This window comes from Squalius cephalus (assembly GCF_949319135.1).
Source record: "Squalius cephalus genome assembly, chromosome: 23".
Classification (NCBI taxonomy): Eukaryota; Metazoa; Chordata; class Actinopteri; order Cypriniformes; family Leuciscidae; genus Squalius; species Squalius cephalus.
Genome location: NC_137144.1, coordinates 20,808,336 through 20,835,352, shown reverse-complemented (window position 1 = coordinate 20,835,352; position 27,017 = coordinate 20,808,336). Strand labels below are relative to the sequence as shown.

The 27,017-nt window shown below is 38.2% G+C and overlaps 2 protein-coding genes across 5 annotated transcripts in view; one reads left to right on the top strand and one right to left on the bottom strand.

Moving 5' to 3' along the window:
- Positions 1–27,017, top strand: part of agbl1 (AGBL carboxypeptidase 1) — a 201,636-nt gene that overhangs the window by 14,335 nt on the left and 160,284 nt on the right. The window lies entirely within an intron of this gene.
- enc2 (ectodermal-neural cortex 2) lies at positions 10,200–25,859 on the bottom strand. Of its 4 annotated transcripts, none has more exons than XM_079859336.1 (4): positions 25,711–25,855; positions 23,181–23,291; positions 19,379–21,226; positions 10,200–11,651 (listed from the first exon to the last, which is right to left on the bottom strand). In XM_079859336.1, the coding sequence occupies exons 2-3, from the start codon at positions 23,242–23,244 to the stop codon at positions 19,413–19,415; spliced, it is 1,878 nt and encodes a 625-aa protein (XP_079715462.1). In that variant the 5' UTR covers positions 23,245–23,291; positions 25,711–25,855; the 3' UTR covers positions 10,200–11,651; positions 19,379–19,412. The 4 variants fall into 4 exon arrangements, with proteins under 4 accessions (XP_079715462.1, XP_079715465.1, XP_079715464.1 ...); XM_079859337.1 differs by lacking the exon at positions 10,200–11,651 and adding an exon at positions 15,554–17,484; XM_079859339.1 differs by lacking the exon at positions 23,181–23,291 and having other exon boundaries at positions 25,787–25,859.

The window sequence follows — 27,017 nt, the reverse complement described above, 5'->3', positions numbered from 1 at the left end:
CCAGCCATTCACATGATACACCTCATTAGCCATGTAACATCATGCAGGAGCAGTCAGCCGGATCGCTAACATGAGGGTGACCATCAGTCCGGCAGCAGCATAAATACAAATGAGTGGGCCGTGTATTAAAATGTATAAAAAGTTATTTTGAATTGTAATATTAATGTTTTTACTGTATTTTTGATCAAATAAATGCAGCCTTGGTAAGCATAAGAGACTTCTTTCAAAAACAAAATCTTACTGAACAAACTTGATCCATATCTTTTTGTTTTGCATTGTCATTTGACATTCTTAATTAAAAAGAATACTCAGTCTGCAAGTAAATGCAGTCTTAGAATTTCATTGATCAGAAAAATAATATTTGGAGACATGCACATATACTCAGACATCAAACATGGGCAAGTCTGTAGTGTGCAGAAGACAGCTGAAAACTGCAACTATAAAGCAAAGACCTCTTTGAAGCAGTACATGTACCATGGCAGTCAATTTCAGACCTCTCCGAGTGTTTCGAAGAATATTTACTCACCTTCATGTTTTTCCAAACCCGTTTGACTTTCCTTTTTCTGCTTTTGAAATAGTCATACTGGATGTGAATGACAAAAGGGTCAGTAAATTATGGTAATTTCCATTTTGAAAGAACAGTTTAATACTGTACCTTAATTTTTATTATTCTTTATTTATTCTTTTATTGTAATGAATGTGTGTAGAGTCTGTTACCAGGTGTGATTTTGCTCATTGTCATTAAGTGACAGGAAGGTGACCCGTCAGTGCAGACTGGACGCTGTGAGGTCAACCTGAACCCCAGCCGTCTGCGTAACACAAGCTGTTTCAGGGTCGGTTTCACCTCCTGCATTAAAATGATGCAAATCAGTCTGGGCAGGGCGTAGAGCCCGATCCTGGATCAGTACCCCTGCAATGAGATGAATCTGCGATACGGATCCAGGCCCTCGAGGGAGGCCGTCCTGATCGCTGCATCATTGGCTCAGGGCTCTGCAGATGAGTCATAATGCAGCAAACATCAGCATGGATCTCTGATTCGGTGACGACTCAGTTGAGGCACGAATCAGCCAAATCTCCTTAGGTCCATTTGAATTACATTAGGGATTGCTGACTCGTTGGGATTTGTTTTCAGATCTGTCTCACTGCTTTGGTCGGGTAGCCTTAATTTACAAATTAGACCATGATTGGTAATGGCCTACAGCAGGGGTGTCCAATCCTGCTCCCGGTTTGCCACTGTCCTGCAAAGTTCAGCTCCAATCCTTATTAACCACACCTGAACCAGCTAATCGAGTTCTCACTGGGCACACAGGAAACTTCAGGCAGGTGTGACGAGGCAAGCTGGAGCTAAACTCTGCAGGACAGCGGCCCTCCAGGACAGGGTTTGGAGACCCCTGGCCCACAGATTTCGATCCATCGATCCATTTCGATACATATCACGATACTCAACACAAGATACGATATTATTGCGAAACTCCAAGACATATGGTAAAAGGTTAACAAAAAAATGTACTGGTTAACAAAAAAATGCTAAATTTGGTATTACATTTGGGGGTGTAAATGAATAGGCTTGGACTTGGTGCTGGTAACCCAATGCACAGGACAATGGTGACACCAGAGTAAACAGACATTTGCCATTATCAGGACCCACAAATATTCCCCCATCGCAATATTATACATTATATTCAACATTATTTATAGTAGTTTAATGTAGTACTAACACTATGTAAAGTTGCATTTTTTCCTCACACAGTCATTTTTATTTTAGGTGAACTATAGACAATACATATTGACACTATCCACGATATTGTAGCATTTTTGTATTGCGATATATTGTGACACGATATATTGTTAAACCCCTATTAAAATGGAAAACAGTTATTTTAAATCATAATAATATTTCACAATATTACTGTATTTGATCAAATAAATGCAGCCTTGGTGAGCACAAGAGACTTCTTTCAAAAAGATTGAATAAAATGTGCACATCTTTCCATTGACGATTTCTTGAGCTCTTTGTCCCACTATCGATTTTTAATCCAATACTCTGAGGCAAGAAAAGCAAGCGGTAAAGCATCATTGTTTTTATGTGTAAATTGCTTTATTAAAAATGCATGAAAGAGAGCAGATATCAGGAAATCTGCCTGTCGGTCCTGCGGGATTCACCCTTTGAGGGCCGTCCCGTCAGTCAAACGCTCATTTCCTGCATGTCTCCCTGATGGCATTATTTCAATCTCACACCAGAGAGGTAAGAGGTGTGAAGGCCACAGCATCCCCTCAAACCAGACACTTCACAATTATACCACCTGCACATGTGTGACAGGCTCACCGCTGGTTCTTCAGCTCAGCACTATTATGACCCTGCAACACTCGGAATCCTAAATAATTGATTCAGCCGCTCTTCTGTCCTTGTGGACTGTGTAGTAATTATAAGACAATGCAAAGGACTAATTTCATTGTGCTTGCAAGAAATTTAAAATCCGTAAATCGTAGATAGAGGAATCTGAGATGGGGACCAAAAGCACAAACACAAGTAAGATAAGGACATTTCATTCTTAAAGCGGTCCTATAATGCCCTTTTCACGAGATGTAAAATAAGTCTCTGATGTCCTCAGGGTGTGCATGTGAAGTTTTAGCTCAAAATAGATATTTTTTTATAGCATGTTAAAATTGTCACTTTTTGAGGGTGAGCAAAAACATATCGTTTTTGTGTGTGTCCCTTTAAATGCAAATGAGCTGCTGCTCCCAGCACAGAGGGCGGAGCTTCAAGAGTTGGTGTGTGTGTGTGTGTTAGCAGCTCCAATTACCTCACACAGACACACACTGAAAATTTCAAAAACTTTTTGCCTTTTATGTTCAAACCGGAGTCAGAAAATGATGGAGAGATTTAAGAAGAAGTGACAACATGTAGAAACCAACAGGACATTTCTGAATGGTTAGATGATGAATTTATGTAGCTGATGAGGAGTTAACTATCTTCTAGTCATTGATTAGCATATTCTGTCATGATAATCTATAAATTGTGTTCCCGGGGGCGGGGTTTATGTACCGGTACATTTTAGGGTTAGTGATGTCACAACCCATGAAGAAGCTCAATGTAGTCCTTAAAAAGGGATTTCTGTAAAATAAAATATCTCCCTTTGCTTTGAACTTTTGAGCGTTGTAACTTTGCAGATGTTGTTTATGCTGAAACAGCAACATTACACACTAACTAAAGTTAAGAAAGTGAAAGCATAATCAACCACCCCTTTATTTTAATGACGGTAAGGCTTTTTTTCCTTACAAGCTCTCTCCTTTCTTTTTCTGTGTGTCACTGCCCTTTCTTTTTCCCATCTGCCCTTCACCATGTCGTCTTCTCACGCTGAGTCTACATGTGCTTCACGAGCCACCAAAATAGCTTTCCTTCATATGGCGTGAGGGTTTGAAACCCTCTGCTCGTGTCCATGCTCATCTGCTGGCAACCTTGCTTACATAACTCTCCCTCCGTTCCCAAGACAATGGGAAAGAGCGCAAACAACGGGGGTAAACAAACGCGTGTCCTACTTTGAAAGAGCAGAACGACCGTGTGAACGCAGCTCCCTCTTGTCCCCTCATCTCTCTGGCCCTGCATCCTAATTTGCATATTCATCCTTAAAAATTGTGCAAGACTACAATCAGTGCATCCCAGCTGAGGGATGTTGAATGCGGTGTGCCAAGCAGGAAGGTGCATTTAGTTCCAGTGGGTTCTCGAAATTTGCATCCATGGATACTTCCAGAACAGAAGAGAGTTTAACAAACTTTTTTTAGTTTGTTATTAACATTTTCCTTCACAAAACGTGGTGTATGCAATACATGTCTTAGCTAGGGCCTGTAGTGCTTTAGGCTGTTGCATTTTTCCGTAGCAGAAGGTTCATGCATGCTTTCCCTGTCAGCAGACAGATGACATCAGGGGCCAGTAATGTTTGGAGAACCTGGGCCGGAGGGCCCTGTATTTACAGACACTGATGTCTCAGACTATGGAATGTTGTGTAAACACAGGGAAAGAAACCGGGGGATCCCTTAAACCTGAGGGTTAAGACTGATCCTCAGACTGCCAACACTTCATCTCTGAGCTTGTCTGAGTTTGAAAATATGCAAAGCAATGCATTTTTTTTCTTGTTCTGTTCTTTTGGATATCCAAAAACTTCAAACTCAAAAGATTAACATAAGTACAAAAGCAGTTTTATTTGACAGGAATCCAAGTGCATAATTCTTGCCGTGTGGATTATAGATTTTCGCCAAATCTTTTCAAACGTCCAAAAAAAAAAAAGCCCACAAACCAGATAACCATATACAGTACCAGTCAGACGTTTGGAAACATTACGATTTATTTGGTCAAAAATACAAATACTGTTTTAAAATGTGATATATTTCTATGATTACTCCAGTCTTTAGTGTCACATGATCCTTCAGAAATCGTTCTAATCTGCTGATTTGCTGCTCAAGACACATTCAATATTATTATTATCAATGTTGAAAACAGGTTGCTTAATATTTTTCTCTCTTTTTTTGTGGAAACGATGATACACTGCCATTCAGCGGTTTAGAGTAAGTTATATATATATATGTATGTATTAGGGCTGTCAAAAGATTAATCGCGATTAATCGCATCCAAAATAAAAGTTTGTTTTTAATAATATATGTGTGTGTACTGTGTATAATTAAATTTGTATATATAAATACACACACATGCATGTATATATTTAAGAAAAATGTGTTATTTATATATAAAAAAAATATATTTATATATAATATAAACTATATAAATATATATACAGTATATGTATGCAAATATTTCTTAAATATATACATGCATGTGTGTGTATTTATATATACAAAATAATTATACACAGTACACACACATATATTATGTAAACAAACTTTTATTTTGGATGAGATTAATCGCGATTAATCTTTTGACAGCCCTAATATATATATATATATATATATATATATATATATATATATATATATATATATATATATATATATATATATATATATATATATATATATATAAAATGAGCACCAATAATACTTGAGCACAATTTTGTTATATTATAATTTTGTCATTAGAATTTTGGAGAGAATCTGTGGAATTATTTTACTTTTTTCCCCCTCCTTTAGTTTATTAAATAACACAGTACACAAATGTATTCAACGTACAGAGGTTTTTGAGCCACAGATACTAAGAATTAGAACCAGAAAACACATTAGTTAGGGACATTACATTGGGGAATATTGTCTATTAGTTTAAAAGAGCTTTTTGAACAATTTTGTTGATTTGTGAGCTTTCTGCATTTACTGTAGCAGGAATATGTTGTGTGGAGTTCTAAGTCTGCATAATAATGGGCAATAGAGAATAAAAGTTGTCTATAAATAGTAGCAAACTTGGCTATTTTACCATTACACACTTGTTTGGGGGTCGAAACAAGAGATTTAAATGAACCCCCAGTTTTCCCAAAGACAAGGATTTAAAGTGATAGCGTCCAGAGAAACAGTACTGAAAGTGTTTACCCATAGCTCCATTTCGTAAAAGCACAAGCAAGTTTTATGTTTGGTTTTCTCGTTTGACTCTAAAGTCTGCGTTTGTTGACAGAACATTGACCCGCAGAGTATCCTGTTTTCTGCATTTTTCACTGTCAGCCTTGACCTGAAACCAGCGAATATTTCGAGTCTTCTCCACCCCACTCGGCTTGTAAAACTGACAGCAAAAAATCTCACATAAAAATGCCTTTAAGTTTGAAATGGTCTCAGACTGAGAAATCAATGTGCTTACAGCATGAATGTGCCAACTAATTGTTGAAAACCTTTGAAAAAAGTGGATTTTTTGGGACATTTTTGCCATAAGAAGGAATTCAACAGGCCTGTCTCATCATTAACAATAACATGAGAGACACAAACACTTCTAAACATCCTTCAGAAAGTCGGCTCAAAGCTTAATCCGTGACCTCTGCTTCCTCCCCAGGGGTGTCTGTGCAATTCTTTGAGTGTGTGTGTGTGTGTGTGTGTGTGTGAAAGCTGCATGCCGTCTTCAGGCCCTTAAAAGCAGGCCAACACAGGCTACTGTCGATCGCATCACTGGGGAAATTAGCGGCTGGTGTCGTCCGCTTATTCTGTCGCAGACGTATTGGAGCTAATGGAACATATTGATCTCGTGTGTCCGCTTTAATTAAATGTGAATGGTTAATGAGCTTGTGGTATCCATGACAGCTCGAACCACAGAGAAAGTGAATTCAATGAAGAGTCTGAATGCTGCTTTGTGTGTGTTTTATCTCGAGCTCTCATACTGTACACCGTATGTGTAAATGAGCTGGGCCGCTGCCAGTGCTTAGGATATGTGTGGGTGGCTATAATTATAATTGATAGCTATTATATAATTAAAGTTGTCTTATGAAAGGGAAAGTCTTGCAACATGCTGTGACTATTTTGTTCCCTCTTATTTTATAATCTCCAAGAGTGAAAAAAATACTCACACTAACTTGACAATACATTTTGTGTTACTACTGAGTTGGAACGGGCTATAAATTTAAAAAGTCATAATATTTTGCAGTCTTTTTGCTGGGGTTATAAAATAAGTTTGTAATTTTAATTGGAAAATAATATTGCTGAAAGGCTGTAATTTTACTGTTTAATAGATAGTGAGTGTGTGTGTGTACGTGTGTGTACTTTTACTAAGCATTAAGCAAGGACACATTTAATCAATCAAAAGTGACAGTAAAGACATTTATAATTTTTCAAAAGATTTCTATTTCAAATAAATGCTGTTTTTTTGGACTTTCAATTCAAAGAAAATGTATCAGTCTCCAAAAAAAAAAAAAAAATTGTTAAGCAGCAATTGATAATAAATGTGCACCAAATGAGCATATTAGAATGATTTAAGAATTATACATTTTATAATTGTGTAGCTATATATATATATAATGTATAATGTATAATGAGACCTTCTCCGACTTTCTAGGTTGCCCAGGAAAGCCTTCATAGTGGCGTTTTTGCCGGGAAAATTAAAAGTAGCCAATGTAACGTTTACACACGCTCCCGAAACCCTCTCTTCCGTTCTATGACACATGAAACGAATGTTTTTACAATGTTCATGATAATGCTGAAAGAGTTATTCTGTACTGTAATGTCAATGTGTCATCAAATAAAAGGGATTAATTTAAACTAGTCTCACATAGCAAGATCCATAGTCTCAGATATCCTAGCTACTTTATAGGCTACTTGACTTGAAATATAGGCCTACTTAGCCTACCGTATAATCAAACTATCATAACAGTGTAATTTTAATTACCTCATCTGTCGACATGATGCCAGTGAATTGCAGAGCTGGTGCAAGCATATCCACATCGCTATTATCAGATGCTTTCTTAACCGCTGTCATCAAAGCGCAGCACATATATGTATATTCATCTGAATGTCGCTCTTAGCAGCGCGGACGGCGTCAGGATGTTCCTTATCGCTGCAAATGTATTTCCAGCTTCTTTTTACTTCTAAGCTAAGAATGAAAAAGAAAACTTCGCCGTGAGTATCAGGGCCTTGACTCACGTTCAGTCTCTTGTACAAGCACGAGCAATAAGTCACTGACTGCAGCGCAGTTCACTTAACGGCCACAGGTGTCGCTAATAACAAGGGTTTCTGAATTCTTCATATACCCCCTTTACTTTGAAAGTGGGAATGCGATCTTATTCACAATGATCTTTCTAGAAATTACTGAAAAATAAGATTTATTAAAATTGTTAATTTAAACAAATGCTTTTAACCATATTACCACAAACTGCTTTGACCCAATATTCAAGAGAATTAACATGACCAAGGTGGAAATGTGCCTTCATTTCCCCTAAATGTTTTTCTAAATTCCTCTTTAATTCAATGGTTTTGTGCTGTTGGCAGTCAGCAATTGACCACTCAAAACAAACTGTGGTTAGTCTGGGTCTTGTTTTCTTTCACCTGCATGGCATAGTTTTAATTCATGTTTTTTTGAGGTGAGGCAATGTCACATAACCTGTCCATGTTAAGATCCGCCTACTGAAAATGTATACAAAGGAGTACAATCCTTTATTCTTGTCTCAACAGATGTATAAATTAATGATGCAGTGATGTAAATGATAAAAGCAATGATGAAATCTACAGATTTGTTTTTGGCAAAACATGCCCAGTGTGAAAACCACTCAAGGCTTCTGAAGTTAGTGAGACTGAAGTGTTTCAGGGAGTTTTCAAACGGGCAGGAGAGACCTGTTCAAATATACATGAGCGAAATGCTTTACAGCCTCAATTATGCACCAGTTCAGAGAGAACCGAGGCAAAAACACATTTCTGCATTTCAATTAGCAAACTGTCTCTGCATGAGGTTGCCAATGCTGATCTGCCAAACAACTGCATTCAAAGATCAAACATCTTAAACACACAAGGGGAGGCTGAACTTGCAAATCTGGTTTAAATTCATGTTCATAATAGTGTACATGTGGTTTAAGACTGTTAGAAATGCTGCTAAACTGCTTAAAAGTTCTCTATTCATCAAAGAATCCTGAAACAAATTGTCACCATCTCCCAGAAAAATATTAATATTGTTAATATTAACAACTGTTTTTAACATTGATAATAATAAAAAATGTTTCTTGAGCACCAAATCAGCATTAGAATGATTTCTAAAGGATCATGTGACACTGAAGACTGTAGTAAAGGCTGAAAATTCAGCATTCATTACATTTTGAAATATAGTTAAAAAGGAAACATTTACTTTAAAGTCTGCATTAAACAGGAGTTGCAAGTTCTTCCCTATTGTGTGGTATATGTGAGTGAAACAACGTCTTGAACAAGAAAAAAAAAAGAAAAGAAAAAGTCCACCGGGAATTGATTGGATGGTTGTGGTTTGATATTGGTGTGATTTCATGTGAGTGACACAGGTTGTCCCGTCCTCACGCCAGTAAACACATCATTGGAGAAGAGCGAGGGGGAAATTATTTTGATTAAACATTATAAAAGAATAAAGCGCACAAATAAATACTGCAAAAGTACTGCAGCATTCCATAAAAACGGATTATCCATTTTTGGATATTTTATGGTGGCTTTAAATTGTAATAATATTTCATTACTATTTACTAAACGCAGCCTTGGTGGGCATATATATCAAAAGGGAGTGAATATGACCTGGAGATATATTCCGGAAGGTTTACCCAAGGACTGGGTGATTAAAATCTTGATGTTTTGCATATTCTTGAACCTTGTGGAGGTCTTTTTCTTTGGTGTCTATAAGCAGCAGCAGTGGCTGTTATCTGAGCCCAGTCCTCAGGGCTAGCAGGTGGCCTGAAAGGCAAAATGAGTGGCAGGAAGGGACTGTGCTCAACATTCTTGCCTGGCAGAGGATTTACCTTCCATTTACCCAGGGTGCTTCGTCTGTCTGTCTGTCCCCCTCACCCCCTCCCAGAATCCACTGGGCTGTCAGTCACCGTACCAGATTAGAAGCTTGAAAGGAAATTGCAGAGAGTCTAGTCTTTATCTCCTAAGAGGACACAACTATTTAGATGTTGAATACATCACAAATGTCCCACTGCCCGTACTGCACATGAAGTGGTTAGTTCTCAAAATTGAAATATTCACACAGCTCCGTCTCACTCCAAACCGACTAGAACACATTCTTGCTGCAGTGCACCAGTGTATCAGTCAGTCAGCGTCAGATGTGCTAATAGCTCCTCACATGCTCAAGAGTAAACTTGAACTCGATAAAAACTTTGCAAACAGAGGTGCCTCAAGGAATCATTTTGAAATGCCAGCCTCCGTTTCCAGACGACTGCACAATTTCCTGGACTCAGCGCCCTCTCCTATTTTAAGGAATAAAGCGGATGTTTAAAAAACAGCCACAATAAATCTGCTTTTGGCATCGCCATTGCCATCCTATAAAAGAGGCTGCTTACCAATAATTAAGTTTGATATTTTTTGTAAACATAGCTTAATTTACACTATACACGTATTCCAGCATTCAGTATCCATGAATTCCTTTGTTCATAAGAAACAAAATTCTAATTAAAAAAAATATATTGAATATTAATGTTAGTATAGTTTTTTGTGATTATAAAATTGTATTTTTATTAATGTAAAAATATTAACTAAATATTATTTTGTGCAACCAAAAACAAAGCACCTTACAACATGTAAATTCTATCTGTAGGAGCGGGAAAGCAATGGATAAAACTTCTAAAGGTCCCTGCGGATTTAGCTTGGGCATTATTTAGCTAAAAACGTAAAGCTTGTTCCGGTTACGTCGAAAAAACCTTGGATGTTTCGTGGAGGAGTTTTCAGAGAGGAATCCAAGCGCATTTTTAAACCTCCAGGGTACTTATGAAACCAGTCTGCAAGCATCAAAAAATCATTTATTCAAACCCTTCAACAGACTGAATGAGCAACACATCTACCGGTATTAGGCACCAGGAATTCAGTTCACAGGGACACCAGTGGGATCTGCTGCATAATCCCAGAAAGTCCCCTTCAAATGGAAATGTTTAGCAGTGAGCCGTTTATTACAGAAGACAAACTCCCCCTGAAACAAAATTCAAATTCATAACCCTTTTCAAGAGATTTAAGACTGTGAGCAAAAACCCAACCTTCAACTTCAAAATCGTGGTTGATCTTAAAAGGATTTTTCTTTCGATTCAATATAAATTAAACTCAAACCACAAACAATAATTTAGACTATTCCTTCTTTTCTTTAAAAACAAGCAAAAATAAAGGTTATGGTGAGGCATTTAAAATGTAAATGAATAGGTCCATTTTTGGAGGATGTAGAAGCAGATATGTGAAGCTTATGCAAAGCATAAATGCTGCTGACAGACCCAGAATGTTCTTTTAAACATAATCCAGCATTCAAATCCAGAGGAAAACAGTAAAAAACACCAAAGCCCTCATCATCCATCATATAGTCTCATGTGCAGTTTTTTTCTTTACTCTTGTTTTTATCACCAACACATAAATTAATTGCATTTATCAAATGTTTAAACCTTCAAGAAATCTTCAAATGAGAGGAAGTCCTTGATAATACATTGTGCTGTAGAATCTATACAAGTCGCAGTTTAAAACTCATTTCACAGATACTAGTCCCACAGGAATTTTACCTCCTGCTCGAGTAAACTTGCACTTTCCCATGGGGATGTTCTGCATATCTGTAGATGTTTCAGATGTTTCGTTTAACGCAGTGTCCGTAAGGCGTTTTGGAAGTAACATGAACATGCTGTACTGCCATTGAAAGTGAAGAAGCAAGTTTCATGAAGGAAAATCATGCTTTAGTTGTGGTTCGTCATGGATCACTGGAATGTTCTTGACCTTGTTGGATTGCAAAAGAGTCTCCAAAGAGCAGATATTGGTGCAAGAGTGTAGTGTGTCTTTGTGCCTTTGTTTGGCAATGAACAAGCATGGCATGAGTTAGCGTTGTGCTGTAGGGAAAAGGCCTTTGTGGCCTCTCTTCTGGAGATTTTTTCAGCTCTTCGCTGTGGCTCCTCTCAGCAGTGGATAGATGGTTTGTTTTTCGAGAGTGGCCGTGACCGACCGCAGCCACACCACATCCACCGAGCAGAGGTGCTTCAGGCCAGCCAATGACAATCCAGCTCTGCTGCCGTCCATTCAGAGTGGCTAGAAGACCATGACACCTGCAATGAGAGACGGCACAGTTTGAAACCAGATTTCCTCACAACTCAAAGCCAATCTCTGTAATTTGAACCCAGTCATTGCACTCAAACTTGATGGCAATTTAAATTGACTGGGAGAAAAGAAAGGGAACACAGGAAAGCACATTTCTTGTGATTCTCTACCAGAGTATGAGCTTAGTCAATCTTTGCAAAAAGTTTGGAATAGAAACAAGTGTCAAACAAACAAACAAACCTGTTTTTTGCAGTCATTCAGATACAAAGTGAAGAATGAAGTCTGATTCACAAGAGACTTGATTCTTTTTAAACAAACAGCAAAACCGGTGTAGACTAATTCTTGAAACGACTGGGTTTTCTAATGAGTAGAGTTATAAGTTTGACCCAGTATGAAACTTTCCTGTATAACAACATTGGCAGAGAGAATTCACAAGTATGAAAAATACAAGTATGTACTTTACAAGTATGAAAAATAGACATAACTAAAATATATTGAATCAAATCAAGATCTTGTGAACCAGAATCAAATCTGTATCAATACCATGTATTGGTATACCATACGAGAAACATATCTTGCATTATCTGCTGTTGCAATGGAAAAAGGTTGTAAGTTTACTTAGTTGGAACCAAAAACTGAAGAGTTTAAAATCGAACAAGCACACAGAAAAGAGAAAATGAGACAAGACCTGAATCTAAAACACTTTGAAATTACTTTGAAAAAGTAACAGGATCAATCACGGTCAATCAAAGACTAACCTTGTCTGTTGTTGTGTCCGTGGAGAACATATGGGATTTGCAGTCTCGTAGCACTTTAAATGAGTCTACGCTTACAGAAGATTTAAAATCAATCTCTTACATCAGCTTCACATCCCACCAGAGCAGCTCGCCCAACAGGGGTGTCTGACTGCCTCTAATTCAATTCTCATCACTTCTAATACATTCCAATTTAAAGCTAATGCCTCCCCTAGAGGGTTTAAGCGGTTAAGCCACAACAATGAAATTATTTCAGAGCCTGCATTGACAACGCCATTGACGTATCCATCAAAACGGACTCCTGCTCTTTATAAACCAAAAACAAAGTAAATATTTTGCAGATCCCAGTCGTGGGTTTCGCCTTAAATGTGTCCATCTGCTTTATGATTCATTAAGTGTGAGATTCTGATCTGGCATAATAGCTGCCACATGCACTTGAAGGGAATGCTGTTGACACTGTTTAAAATACTTTTCAGATGTAGAGGATAAAACTGCTATGTGTAGAAATGAGGTGCATATTTTTTTTAAAGATGTGTTATTGCCTTAGGTGAAAAGCTCAAGGTAAATCCCTGTGAGCAGGTGAATGGAGTGTATAATTCTATCTTGAGAAATACTATACTTGTCTACAAAGCCCTAATTAAAAAACACAAAAATAATAAATAAAATTAACGATTCCACCCTCTCATTAATTTTTTTTCCCCATTTACACACAATTTCAAACAAGTTGGTACAAGACTAGAACAAGTCCATTCAAACAACGTATGTTTTGTTGATCAAACCTAAAGATCAAATGGCAATAGAGTGGTGCAGGTATGACGTCAGAACCCGGCAGTCTAATTTGGTTCCTTTGAGATTTTCCTATGGGGTTTTTTAATTTAGGAGTAAAATAAAGCCTGTGGTAAACATAACTTGGCTATATTTTGACATTTTGTCAAAACAAAGTCAAGTCGCGTTTACGGCAGTCTTTATTTTACACATAAACCGAAAACCCCCATTATAAAATTCTGACGTCATACCTGCACCACTCTATTGCCACATGTTGGTATGCAATATGCAACTGTTTTTTAAAAGTATTTTAGCTATATATAAATATGCACACATACATATATATATATATATATATATATATATATATATATATATATATGCACTCTTCAACACAAGGGCAACCACAAAACTACCAACATAAGCCTTTCCCTTTACTCAGAAATGCAACAAAAAAGGGTTAATTTCAACATTTACTCTCCTGATCGATTCCCATCCCGCAAACTAGAACAATGCAGTCTCAATTGCCAGAAAAAAAATTAATGTTCATTAAACTTCCATTTAATACATTTAAATGGATTGATGTGAAGAAATAAAGTTATTGTGACTGTTCAATAACGGTTTATTTTTATTGTTTTAAAGTAAACAGAACAAGCATCAAGATCTAGGCCAATTTTAGTGTGATACATGCTGGATGAAGCCAAGATGCAATTGCATTATCTAGGTTTGTTAGTCCTGATGATTTCAGTTCAATTAAATACAAGACATTTATAAAGAAGACACTTTAGTCCAACTGAAATGCAAATGTGTTTCCCAAGCGATGGTGGTCACTCCCAATAGGAACTGTGACTGTAACTAACTTTTAGTTAAAAAATGATTCAACAATCCTTAAGAACAGGCACTTCGGTGGAGATCAGTAAAACATGTTGCAAACACTATAGGCTTATTCTTATTAAAAACCAGACTTTGTTGTCTAGATGGGTTAAAGTAGACATGGCATTACTCCCTAATACGATGATGGTAAAGGATAAATATCGGTATAAAGACTGATTACAGTGAGCAGTGCCATTCCAGGAAACAGGGCTTCTGCCACTCAAGCGTACAAATCCACAGCTAGTTTAAACAGGGCACCATGACCAGGCAAAGCTTATCCAGCCTTCACCAGACTGTGTCAGTGCTTGATGGGTCAGAGAAGATGATGTGCATGGGAAATCTGGGCTTTTGCTACCTGTATCGGCCTGTTTCCACCAGTTGGGAGAACAGTGTACACTGCCAAAACATCGTGTTTCCTGCTTTAGTAACATGCATGCCACAACGAGAGATTAGATTAAAACCCAATCCGATTTATGGGCTCTGTAACAGAAAAAACAATTAGCTGGTTTAGTTTTTCTAAAGCCCCCTCCTTTAGGGGATGGGATGGGAGGTTGTGGTGGTTGGCAAGGGGTCAGAACTGTTCCAACTGGCAAATTACCTGGATTAGTTGAACACAATGCTGCCAATGAAACTGCACTGTTGGCAGAAAAAGCAGTAACTAAGTCTTATTGAGGACATATGGGATGTGCTACAGGGGTGTCAAAAGAGATGACATTACAGGCCAATGCCTGAATATTCCCTATTATATTTACCTGGAGCTTCTGGTCATAATTCACGTCCTGTAAAGTAATCAACAACAAGTTTGATGCTACTTTTTAAAAGCATTACTAGCTCATATACTTTGGAATTTCTTGGGCAATGGGCAATTTCTGACCATTTATCCAGTGGTCACTCTGAGGAAAAAACAAAACTGAGCCAGCATTTTCCTTCTGAAATTACAAACACACACACAAATGCTAGTTGATTCCATCAAACATGGCTTAGGGAGATTCCCGAACAGAAGTGGTTTGAGAAAGTCCACTGTCAAGTTGTAGTGCAGAGAAAGGCCTTTGTTCAGGTAAAGTGTTGTGGGTGGGGTAACTCAAAGGAAATGGCCTGAAATTACCTGAAAGTATGTTCACATGCACAGTCACAGCAGATTTTGTCAGTTTAAGTAAACATTACATAATGCATACAATAAAAAAAAACTCATGCTTTTTAAACCTGTATGACTTCTGTTGAATATAAAAGATAATACAATTTGTTTGTTTTATATTGTTGTTTTTTTGCCTACACAATGAAAGTCGGTGGGGTCCAATGTTTATTGAGTTTTATTGTATAGCCAAAAACATTTTATTTTAAAAATATCTAAGAATTAAAAAACTAAGAAAGTTAGTTTGGAACAACATCAACGTGAGTAAATGGTTATAATTTTTGGGTGAACTATAACTTTGAGCTTTGACATGGAAAATAATGTGCAGTTTATAAACTATACTATTCAGAAAAAATATGTATATAAATAACGGCTCATGAATAAAATGTTTGACAATGCGTGGCATAAAAGAAAAAAAAAAAATATATATAGGGGCTAACATGATACAAGCTTTACATAAGCCTTTTCATTTAATGGAAACCTCTGCCACTAAACTCTAAAAGCTTTTCTTCATTTTCTTTCCTTTTTTTTTTTTAGGGACGTTAGGTCTCTAGAAAAACATACTATGCCGTGAAACTTGATTTACAGTTTTCAGCAAGGCTGTCTGATTATGACTAATAATGTCAAATTTAGACTGTGGGATTCAATTATCCTGTTGTCTAGCATGATGCACAGCTTTCTGAAATGGATTACATTCAGGTACTCCTCTCCTTGTCCCTGGCCGCTGCAGGTTTTAAAATATTTATAAACTGAAAGTGGAATCCCAACCCTGCACATGCAGGCCTTTAAATCATTGATGAAGCTCATTCTTCTCTATTTAGTTTTTCATAATGACACAGAGACATTCCACTATGGAGACCAACAGGCATTTTAAGTGTGAGACAGTGAGACCATAGAGCTGGGCTGCCTATACTCATCTCTATCAATTCTTCATTGCTTCAACTCAGTAGGAGTTTGAAACACACCAGCCTTTGCTTTCATCACCCACTTCTTTAGTTACTTTTCAGGAGAGAGAAGGTTGTGAGGCTGAACAGGGTAAAGAGATGAATAGGAGAGTGTGGGAGGTCTATATAATACTTGAAGAATTTGAAATCTACCATCTTTGCACAGGGCGGTCAGATCTGCTGCAAGGTTGTTTTTGAGTTGTTTTCGCAACACTGCAGACCCCGTTTTAGTCCGGGGTTGCGTTTCAGTGTAAACGGACCAAAACGGAGACTTCTGAAAATGAAGGCGTGGCTGCTCACGTTACGCTACCAGAACACGACAATAACAGAACAGGGCTGAGTTTCCCAAAAGCATCGTAAGCCTAAGTTGATCGTAGAGACCGTTGGTGGCTATTGTTCTGCGATCGACTGCGAACAAGCAACAGGCTTACAATGCTTTTGGGAATTGCAGCCCAGAGCCATCTCTCTCAATGGTTCTGTAACATACCAGCCTCGATGACCATGTAAACAATAACGAGGCTCATTTTCATTTTAAAACGCTGTTTTACAATGAAAACGCACTAGTGTAAACATGATGTCTGGCTAACCTGAACCGTGATGGTAGAATGCGTGTGACGTCGCAACTCAGGATTGGTCACTTTTCTGTTACCATTCTTTGTAGCTGGCCAAGCGTACTATTTGAGTGACTTAAGCACAAATTAATAATAAAATTAAAACAAATATCTGATCATCCTCCATAACGCTATTTACATCAAATATTGCCTGTAAACTCTTACGTTACCAAGGCAACGACTGACACATTTGTATTCAATTCCAAAGAGCTCCGTTATCAGCTCGGAAATGAACGGTTTGGCCAGACGGTGAAAAAGAGGCCAAAGACAGCGGACGGAACACCAGCTTAAATATAAATTTTAGCATCCTTTAAAAAACATCTACTATAAAGAAATATTTGCTATTTCGCTACACACCGATCAATTTTAATGCACGTCAATTAAAAAAAAAAAAAATGAAAAAATTGCTACCAGCAGAGTCTAGCAGAGCCATGCTAACCAGCTAAGCTTTAACCCTTTGGTTGGTACACATTCAACTGTGTTTATTCTCTTCCTGTGGGCGTTCCTGGAGGACGCTGCTGCTGCCAACATCCTTCGGCAGGCCTGCCAGGGCGTCCTCCAGACATTCTGATTTTGTGCCCCCTGGGGCTAATTATAAAACCCAGCTTTTGCTGGGCCACCTGCTTCACTGTGAAATGAAGCACTTGTGGTGTGAACGGAGTTGCTGGCTGGTGAAGAGTGTTAATGATTACTCACAGAAGTAATCATTTTCTAATCACCAGGAGATGCAATGAGATGGCTGTGGTCCCTCCCCAGGCAGTCTAATTCAAATGACACAAGTGAGAGATGTTCAGCTGACTGTTATGACGCACTCATAGAGACCATCGGCACAATTGCAATTCCTCAGTATTAGGTTTAAGAAGCAACAACCTTTGCTGCGTCCATTTACAAACCAATATGCAGGCAGACCATCATTCAACCTCAGGCAGACAAGGGGCTCGCTGGCTTCTGAGAAAGGCTGTTCATGCAAATATTGTTAGTCTGTAATGACCTATTAGCCCTGGTCTTCATAAGTGCTGACAGACAAGATATTATGATGAAGAAGAAAGGGTATTATAATGAAGCTTAATGCATTTCACATAGGCCTAGTCAATAAGCATTTATTTTATTTTTTTTACAGTTCAATGCAAACGAGTGCTTTACATTTATACACTTAGCCTATGCTTTTGTTTGATAGTAAAATAGGGGGAACTTATAATGGAAATGATGGGAGAGTTTTCTTGTTTCTTGGGAGTGTAATCATTATCATGTATTAATAAAATTTAAACAGACATTTAAAAAAAAAAATCATTGGTCAAATAACTGTAGTGATGCATTGTATTGAAAATAAATTATTGGCTGAACACACTAGGCCACAATAATAATTATATAATGTGTATAACAATTTTATACACACTATAAAAATTGGTCATTCAAATTAGCTGTTGTTTAGAATGACTAAACAGATTTTATTTTGTATACACAGAGAGAAGCTCAAATATAATAATTAATTTTGTACAATACATCTATAGCTTTAAAAACTGAAATTGGGCTAATATCTGTACCTTGTCAAGAATACACTAAAGATGAAAACTAGTCATTTCTAAAACAAAGGTGGCAGGTACCTTAAGTAAACTATTCTCCCTTCACACATAATAAATAGTTCCTCTAATGAAGCACATAAATAGCTCTTTATTAATTCACCAACGGGCCAAAGAGAATGATTGCTTCTGGGCATGGGGACTTCAATGCACAAGTGGGAAAAGCAAAATCTGCAAATTTGCAAATCGCATTTCAATTTTTCAAACTGTTTCTGTTCACATCTTCAGCCAAGACTGTCCTCTGGCCACCTGAAAATATTCAGCAAAACATGCCATAAAACATTTTTTGCCTTAATTTTCAGTGGTCAATATTTAAGCGCAGAAAAAAAAGAAGACATCGTTGTGCTTTAGATGGTACAGTTGATGGGAAACAAAATGCTTTAGCAGCTGTTTCAGCAACAATAAGCACCCTCCTCCCTATATCTCTCTACACTGAGTCTCTCATTGCAGCCTGTAATTACAGAGATTAAGCCACTTTGTGCTCTCACTCAACCTAATTGCCAATTGACAGAAAAAAGCTTTGTAATGTAGATCACAAATCAATTTTTCAATGGCTCACTAGTGCTGACGCATCACTATGATCCTAAGTGAGAATTCATGAGATGTTTAAGCCTCAACCTTCAACCCTCTTGAAGATGTTGCCCTTCAATGACAGCCGCTGCTCTTTAATATTCCTAGACATCCAGATGGTTTAACACAATCATTTTCTCTTTGCTCAACCACTTTCAAAAACCTCAATAAGATAGGAGCACTCAGCTGCTTTCAAAGAAGGCTGTCAAGCCCCAATTTAACATTTTGGCATGCAGTTATCTTGACAGAAATCATTGTTTATGTGTGAAGGTCGACAGCCTGCTGACTTCTATCGTTCCTCTGCTTAGAATTATGATTCAAGCACTTTTCAGGGGAAGCACCTACAATACAAAATGATTCAGTTGTGTGTGTGTTTTTGTGTCTGTATATATCTCAGATAAGGTAATACAGATACTTGCACATTCAGAAAGAATAGTCATTTCAGTATAGAGTCTTTCAACACAAAGGAGCACATCAAGAATGAAAGAAAAGCCAAAAACCTTACCCAGATCAGCTCCATACACTTTAATTGGAGGCGACTACGCAGGAAGATGTTTCCAGGTGCTGACAAAAGCAGTTGGAATCAGTGAATAAGGCACGGTAGTTATACTGTTCCAGCTATCCGACGTCGGATCATAACAATCCAGAGTTTTACACCGCTGTGTACCGAAGTACCCACCGACCACATAGAGTTTATTACCAGAGGCCACAGCATGGCAGCTCATTCTTTTAGAAGTCATGTCACCTACACGCGTCCATTGATTGGTCTCGCAATCAAATCGGTAGGCGGAAGCTGCCGTGAACTCCGTGTCACCACCCATTATGAATATCTGACTGCCGAGAACGGCAGCGGCGGTGTATCTCCAGGGTTGCGGGCACTCGGCAGCTATGGTCCAACGGTTCTCAACGGGGTCATAGCACTGGACCTTTGAGGCCTTGTCCCTGTGGATGGTTGTTCCACCAAACACAAAGAGTTTCAGCTTGGCACTGACTACTGCTGCATTGCTGACACCATCCCTAAGTGGTGCCATCATTGTCCATTTGTTGGTTAAGGGGTCATACCGCTCAACCTGTTTAAGAGATACTGAAGGGGAGGCTGGGAAGACACCTGCTATAGCAGTGTGACCCCCCACAACATAAAGGCAGTTTTCAAGTTCAGCCGAGCCATGTCCAAAACGTGCAATTAGCATTGGGGCACCTTTCGACCATTCTTCATGTACCGTGTCATATATCCAAACATCCTTCGACACTCCATTTTCTGACCCCCTTCCTCCTGTCACGTATACTTTGCAGCCAATGGCACATGCACTGAACTCCTTTCTGGGACTGGGAAGATCTGATTTAGGGATGATCTCTTTTGCTTTGTGGTCCACTTGGTAGATCTTATCACACATAAACGTCTGACCCCCAAGAATGAGAAGCGTGTGCCCAGCTTTGCGAGGCCTAGCGCAGGGGCTGGTGACAACGCCGTCATTCTGCAGAATCTTTTTCTTACACTGCATGGCCTCATCAACAATCTGTCGGCTCCTTTTATCTGACATCACAAGTTCCTCACATGCCACGGCCTCAATGAGGCATCCCGAGGGCAACAACGCGAGGCGTAGTCCTCGCAGCAGTTCAGGAAGATAGTCTCTGCGGCTGTCTAAGTCATACCTAACCCAGCGCATGACCGCATTGAACACAATCTGTTCATCTTCAACCTCCAGCTCATCACTCAGGATGAGATCCAAAAGCTTGTCTTTCGAGAGGCCACAGAAGTCTTCAGTGTCTCGAAGAGTCTCAAAGTGAATGAGGCACATCCTCCATGACAGCTCATAAAGGCGCTTGCACTGATGAGCGTCAGAGAGCAGCATCATTCCTAAGCAGTTTGATGCGTGCAAATTCTTCTCCAAAAATTCTGCTGCTGCATCACGGATATCATGAAACTGTAGCATGTCTCCAGCCTCGAGAAGTGACTCTGCATTCTCCTCATTGATGATGACACGTGAGGAGTAAGCAAAGTCTAACAGCAGCTCCAGAACTTCTGGGTGAACACTGTCACGAAAGTTAACCTCATTGTCAAGGCTTTCACGGAGGCCACCGCTGAACATGGCTTCAAAGTAGCGACTGCAAGCAGCAAGCACAGCTCTATGACAGGGAAAGGAGCGGTCGCCTGCCCATAGCGTTACATCTGTGAACATGCACTGTTTGCGAAGGGTATTGAGGTGGGTGAGCACACTGTCTGGATGAGAGGGCTTGTGGAAGAGCGAGATGTTCATGGAGCCAGTGCTCGTCCTCGACTTGCGGTTTTCATGGACGCTGACTGACATCTTTTCCAGCACGTCCAAATTTTCACTGGTCCCAATATCCCGAACTAGGAAAATAAAAAAGCACAACACAAGAGGTTAGCAAGTGATCTAAAAAGTATCTTCTGTATTGGGGATGACTCACTGCTGTACATGTTTATGCTTGGCAATAAAATCACCAGTGAGAAAGTGGTATGGTGCTGTATCAACAAAATCTAGAGCCAACTAGTTCCAGTTTTTTCAGCTGCAGACAACGTTACTATTAATCTTGGATGATTAGCATTAGCTTAAATGTGGTTGTAGTGTTTGTCATGCCTTGGCACAGTAATCTTTTACAAGCTTCTTTTTTTGTGTATAATGGCTAGAGATTGAAAATGTATTGCCTGGATGACATTTTTACATCCTTCACTAGACAAACTTTGCTTGACATTTTACTAGATATTCACAGCTCTTTCAGCAATGAAATATTACTTCAACAGTTAAGTTCACTGTAAATTTGTTCAGAGGATCTGAGAACTGTAATCCTTCTTTACACTGTTAAGCCAATACAAAGTGCACAATTAATCAACTCAGTCTCTAATTCTTACATTTTATGCTGACAGGTTGTTATACAATTTAGATTTGTAAATTAAATCAGTAATCCTTTGTTTTTAGCAAACAGAACCTCAGAAATTCAATAAGACCATAATTACAATGAACACTTAAAGAAAAAGAAAAAATTATGAGATCCTGGCTAAACTATTCAATAGTAGTTTTACTAGAACAAATTTGAGAAATTTCTGAAGAAATAAAATTGCAAGAGAACATCTATTACAATAAAATAAAATAAAAAAACGTAACTATTAAAAAATAATAATAATAATTTATTTAGGTACCAAAATTACTGTTTAGGTTATCAATCTTACGTAGGCAACTTCACACAGCTTTTCAAGTAAAATAATCAATAACACAATTACAGCTTTGTAATTAACTGTGTAAGGTGTTGTTTTTTTTTCGTATAATTTACTTACATTGTTTACAATGCTAAAAAAAACAATCACAGACATGTTTATTGAACACATAACAACCAGTCCATATTGGTGTTCCACAGAAATGCTTTAGCACCAAAGCGAAAAGTATGGTGCGCTTGCAATGTAGACGCAACACCCAATATACACTGAGTGCAATGCAGCAAAACTAGAACGCTCCTATTATGATCAACAAAGCATAGTGTAAATTAGATGAGTTTGTTGATTGACATTGGTGGAATTCTCGAGAGTTACCGTATAATGCCATCAAAATTTGAAAAACAGTTAATGGTACAAAAATGTAATACTTATTTATAAAAACACAAAAATGGCATGCAGTTGCCCTGCAAAATCATTGTAAATTCTATTAATAAAATGAATAATCAAGAATACAATAATCTACTGAAATAATTGAGAATGACTGTATGATTTCCCCCCATTTGTGCAGCCCTACAACAAAAACTGAATATTTTAACATTTATTTGTTAGGATTAAAAGCCTGTGGCAGTTGAAGATACAAAGCGCAGGTTATGCGGCTTGACATGAACAAACTGCTAAAATTTTCCTGTCAATTAAATACATAACACCCATTAAGTGTTATGCTTGGTCAGGCTTGCTTTTATGCAGCACATGATTTGGTGAAATCCAGACAGTTTTGCCCTTTCTGTCTAGGTTTCATCTGCAAAGGTTCAATGTTACCAGTGGCTCTTTGTGTAAGTGAATGTGCTTACATGCAAACTGGATTCTTTAACTGATGCGGTTTGAGGTTATTGTGATGAGAGAGGGGCGCAAGCATGCACAAACATCAGCAGGGTCTTTATGGATCACACTCTCGAGTTGACATGAATCACAATGCCAGAGGTTGACCACAAAGGATGCAAGGTCACAGCTATCCGTGCAGAAAGCTATGCAGGGGGATAAGGGCAACTGGGAGGCTGGGATTGGAGGGATTGGATGCAGGGCTGTTGATGGGTGAACGAGAACAGGGAGCAAGCAGGTGTCTAAAACCACTTACAGCGACAAAAACTGCTGACCCACGCACAGGCACTGACAGTGAGGATCTGAGGGGGGGTCTGCATTGGTCCCAAAAAGCTTCCCCTCAACAGACCAGGTCGACAGAGTTGTCCTTAATGGGACCAGGGAACAAAGAGAAATTTATTTATTTTTTCCACATATAAATATGAGCGCCCTTGTGAGGGTTTCCAGGCATTTCTTGCAAGCTACGGCTTCCGTGACAATAGATTAAAATGTTGCATAATTCCACAACGGTTGAATTATGGTCAGGTTTGTTGCTGAATAAAAAAAAAAAAAGAGAGCTGAAAAAGAAGCCCAACTATTATTTCACAGCTTGATGAAACTGCCTTGGAGTTCCTGCATGGTTCATCCCATCACCCATGGTAACCATCACTCAACAACAGCATGAGCTGTGCCAAAGTTGCTGAATCATTTAATTTGAACAAACCAACTACCTATCCATGCGGATATTCTCACCAGCATGAATGACACCTTTTAATTGCAAAGCCACTGAGAGGCTCAGGCACAAAGGTCTTATTTTCTTTGAATGTTCTTCCTGTGTAAATATCCAAGCTCCTCGGACTAAATAGCTTTTCCAGGTTCTTTTCACTGAGGATGTTGGTATTCTAGAGCTGTATTTCAGTTAAGCTACAGCAAAGGAGCAAAGGAGGGAGGGAGGTGCGTTTTGTGTGTTCGAGGAAAGTCAAAAGCTGGCAACCTCACTGATTTGAAAAAGCTCAATGAATCACTGGCCTGCATGAAGTCCATCACCAAGACCAAATTCTTCTATCAGCACTCAGCCTAAAACATTTTACACAAGTATGTGGACACAGATGTTTCTAGATATGCAAGCTTGATTATGTGCAGATTGTGCACCGCTGCAATTCAAAATGCGGCAGTACACAGCACGTTCTTTTTGTTTCTCCGAAAGGGGTGCTATAGCAGATGTCTTCTGGATTAAGAATGTCAATCACTATCGAAAACATATCCGCAAAAAAAAAATCCCTTTAGAGGAACAACAGCTTGTCACTGGGACAGTACCCTTAAAGGGACAACTTTGTACCTTATCTACCCCTAAAAGGTGCATGTTAGTACCACAGACCAGTAATATGTTCCCTTAAGATACTACTATAAACCTTTTAGGGGTATATAATTAAGGTATAAAGTTTTCCTTTTGAGGGTACTGTCTCCTAGCCGAACACTTCACTAGTTGCTGTCTGTACAATAGCCTACTTAAAATTGAGAATGAGAAACTGCATAAACTGTAAATTGAGTTTGCTGCTAATGTTACAGAAGGTTTTAATAGTATGGCCATATTGGTGGTGATGTCGACAAAAACTTTAGTGAAAGCATAAACAGCCCAGTGTTTGGTTCCTTATTTCTTAGAACTACATAAAACAGTGAAAGCAGCATTTCACAAACCTGCAATGACACCCAGGACTGAATCCCTTATTTGACACCCATTTTAGGACAAACAGCATCTAAAAATGAGCCGATAAGTGAAATCGGTTGTTAAATAGAGAGGCACACCAAAACTTTGTGTTAGGGAACAAAACTGAGAACCACTGGTAGTGTAATGCATAAATGTAACAGCTGAGCCATTAAGACGAATACAACGACAATTTTAGGGTCAAAAAAACTTTGCAAGAGTAAATAGCAGCCAATATGAGGTTAGACAGGCTTGTTTACTTGAACTATGACCAATGTAAAAATAACCAGAATGAACTTCAAATACTGCCGTTGTACATGAACCCTGAACCTTGTGTGATGCATTGTGAATTTCCTGACTCTTATCACACAAACATATTTGAATTGTGTAAATACTCTGTAGGAGCAGGTGCACTGTGGCGCGGGCTTGGGTGCAAATAATAATAAAATAAAATACACAATTTTACCTCAGTTATTCCCTCATTTAACTTGTCGCCTCCTTAGACTATAAAAAAAAAGTGAACATTAAGATACATAACGCAATGAATAAGGCTGTTTTGTAATACAAGGCGACTATTCGAGACTTCAGAAATGCGCGCACGAACTCAAGCTAGAGTTAGCCAGCTCGCTAGTGCGTTAAACAATGTAAAAAGATAACTGGATAACTTACAATAAAGTAAAATGTAATTGTAATACAAAATAATATCAGTAATATGCGAAATGACAGATTAGGGTGCGTTTAATCTTAAGGCGACCGCTCAGTAACGATACTGTGAATGAGAGGAGCTAATGCTGTTAGCGGAGAGTTGTAACTCAGCGTATTGACATGCAGAAGAAAGCCTGACAAACTCATAGCGATTAGAGACACGTAAAGACGCTGCTTTCCCTGTAAGCGATCATTATCTTCCGATTTACACCCAAGAGGTCACCAGTCCCTATCCAGCTCACATCTAATCCTGACTGATTGTATTGGCTTCTCCAGCTCTGCCCAAAACAGGAAGAACAGTGCAAATGTTGGTTAGAGTGTTAGTCATCTTAAGCTTCTTGCTCTAATATAAGACTTTAAAAAAAAAAAAAATTTTAGAAAGACATAACATACTTACAGTGTTCTGCGCGTTAGTGGCAAATCCTGACGTTGTGCGGTTATAGAATAAGGGAAGGAATCATAGTTTAGTTCACCTCTTGTCTGGTTGGCTGTTACTTTGTTCACATTCCAGTCCTCCTCACTGATGAAAAACTGTGGAGTCTCCTGAGGTAATATCCAAAAGCGGGGGAATGTGTAAAGAATGATTGACATGCCGTTGTCCAATCACGAACTGAGACTTTATGCAAATATAAATTGTAACCAATAGGAACGTTCCGAGCTGAAAGTCTGCGCTGCTTTCTGTGCAAAGCAGCCAATGGTTGAACAGAGGGAGGAGCGTCAGGGCGGGCGATGGACACAAGGATCACAACAATTAGCAGGGAAGTATTGTGACTTTTTTGTGTTCACATACGCTTTTTAAATTTCCACAATGAAAAATATTCATTCAACTTGGCAGCATTTAGGCAAATATGTGATTCTATTTGAATAATAGCCCATATTTTTAAACATAATTTAAAACGGGCCTTATTTTATTGCCATTATAGAATTAGCAAGCCGTTCATAAGGCACAGAATTAGTGCTATCAGTACTTTTTAGCCCTTTCCATGTATTTTATTTTATCCATGTAAATATATACACACACTTGTAAATTGAGATTTTTAAATGCAATGCCTTTAGCTCCATCTAGTGGGATTGTTATATTCATAGCTATGATAAATCATAACACATACCTTGAACTCTGTTGACCTCTCAGATGATAGAGGCATGTTCCAATTTTCCATCATCATGCATCCAAAATAAAAGTTTAATGGGCCCTGCTGAAGTGAACGCATACTATAGGTATTAATTGCATTCAGAATTAATCTTCACAAACAAATGCATCTTTAGTTTTCATGCTATTTGAAATATTATCCACTCTGTCCTTCTTAAACTGTAAAGGCCTATTTTCATGTAAATCCCAGTGTGATATTCTAAAGTTAATATAGTTAAAGTTAAACAATTGACTTATATTGTCACTGTAATGTATATGAGAGCCTAAATGATTATCTCTTAAAGTTATTTATTTATTTAAACAAACATATTTAAATATATTTAAATCAACATCTTCTGTAAACATAGACAACCCCTACTTTTTTGGGTAAAATTATCTTAAATCGTGCTCCTTGTGACCTGAGGGTTTATGAGTTTGAAAACCATTGAGCTAAATATACTATTTTATATTTGAATGCTATTTATTTGTATGTTTGTTTACTTTTATTTCCCAATGGTAATATACTTCATTTTTATTTATTTATTTATTTTTTTGCAAGCAGGGAATTATTTTCA

What these genes read in the sequence shown, in the direction of transcription:
- enc2 (XM_079859336.1), bottom strand. Translation starts at nt 23,244, where the DNA reads ATGCAGACCCCCCCTCAGATCCTCACTGTCAGTGCCTGTGCGTGGGTC. An exon ending in GGTCAGCAGTTTTTGTCGCT is followed by an intron (nt 21,227 to 23,180) that starts GTAAGTGGTTTT and finishes TTATTTTCCTAG; the next exon opens with TTCGGGATATTGGGACCAGT.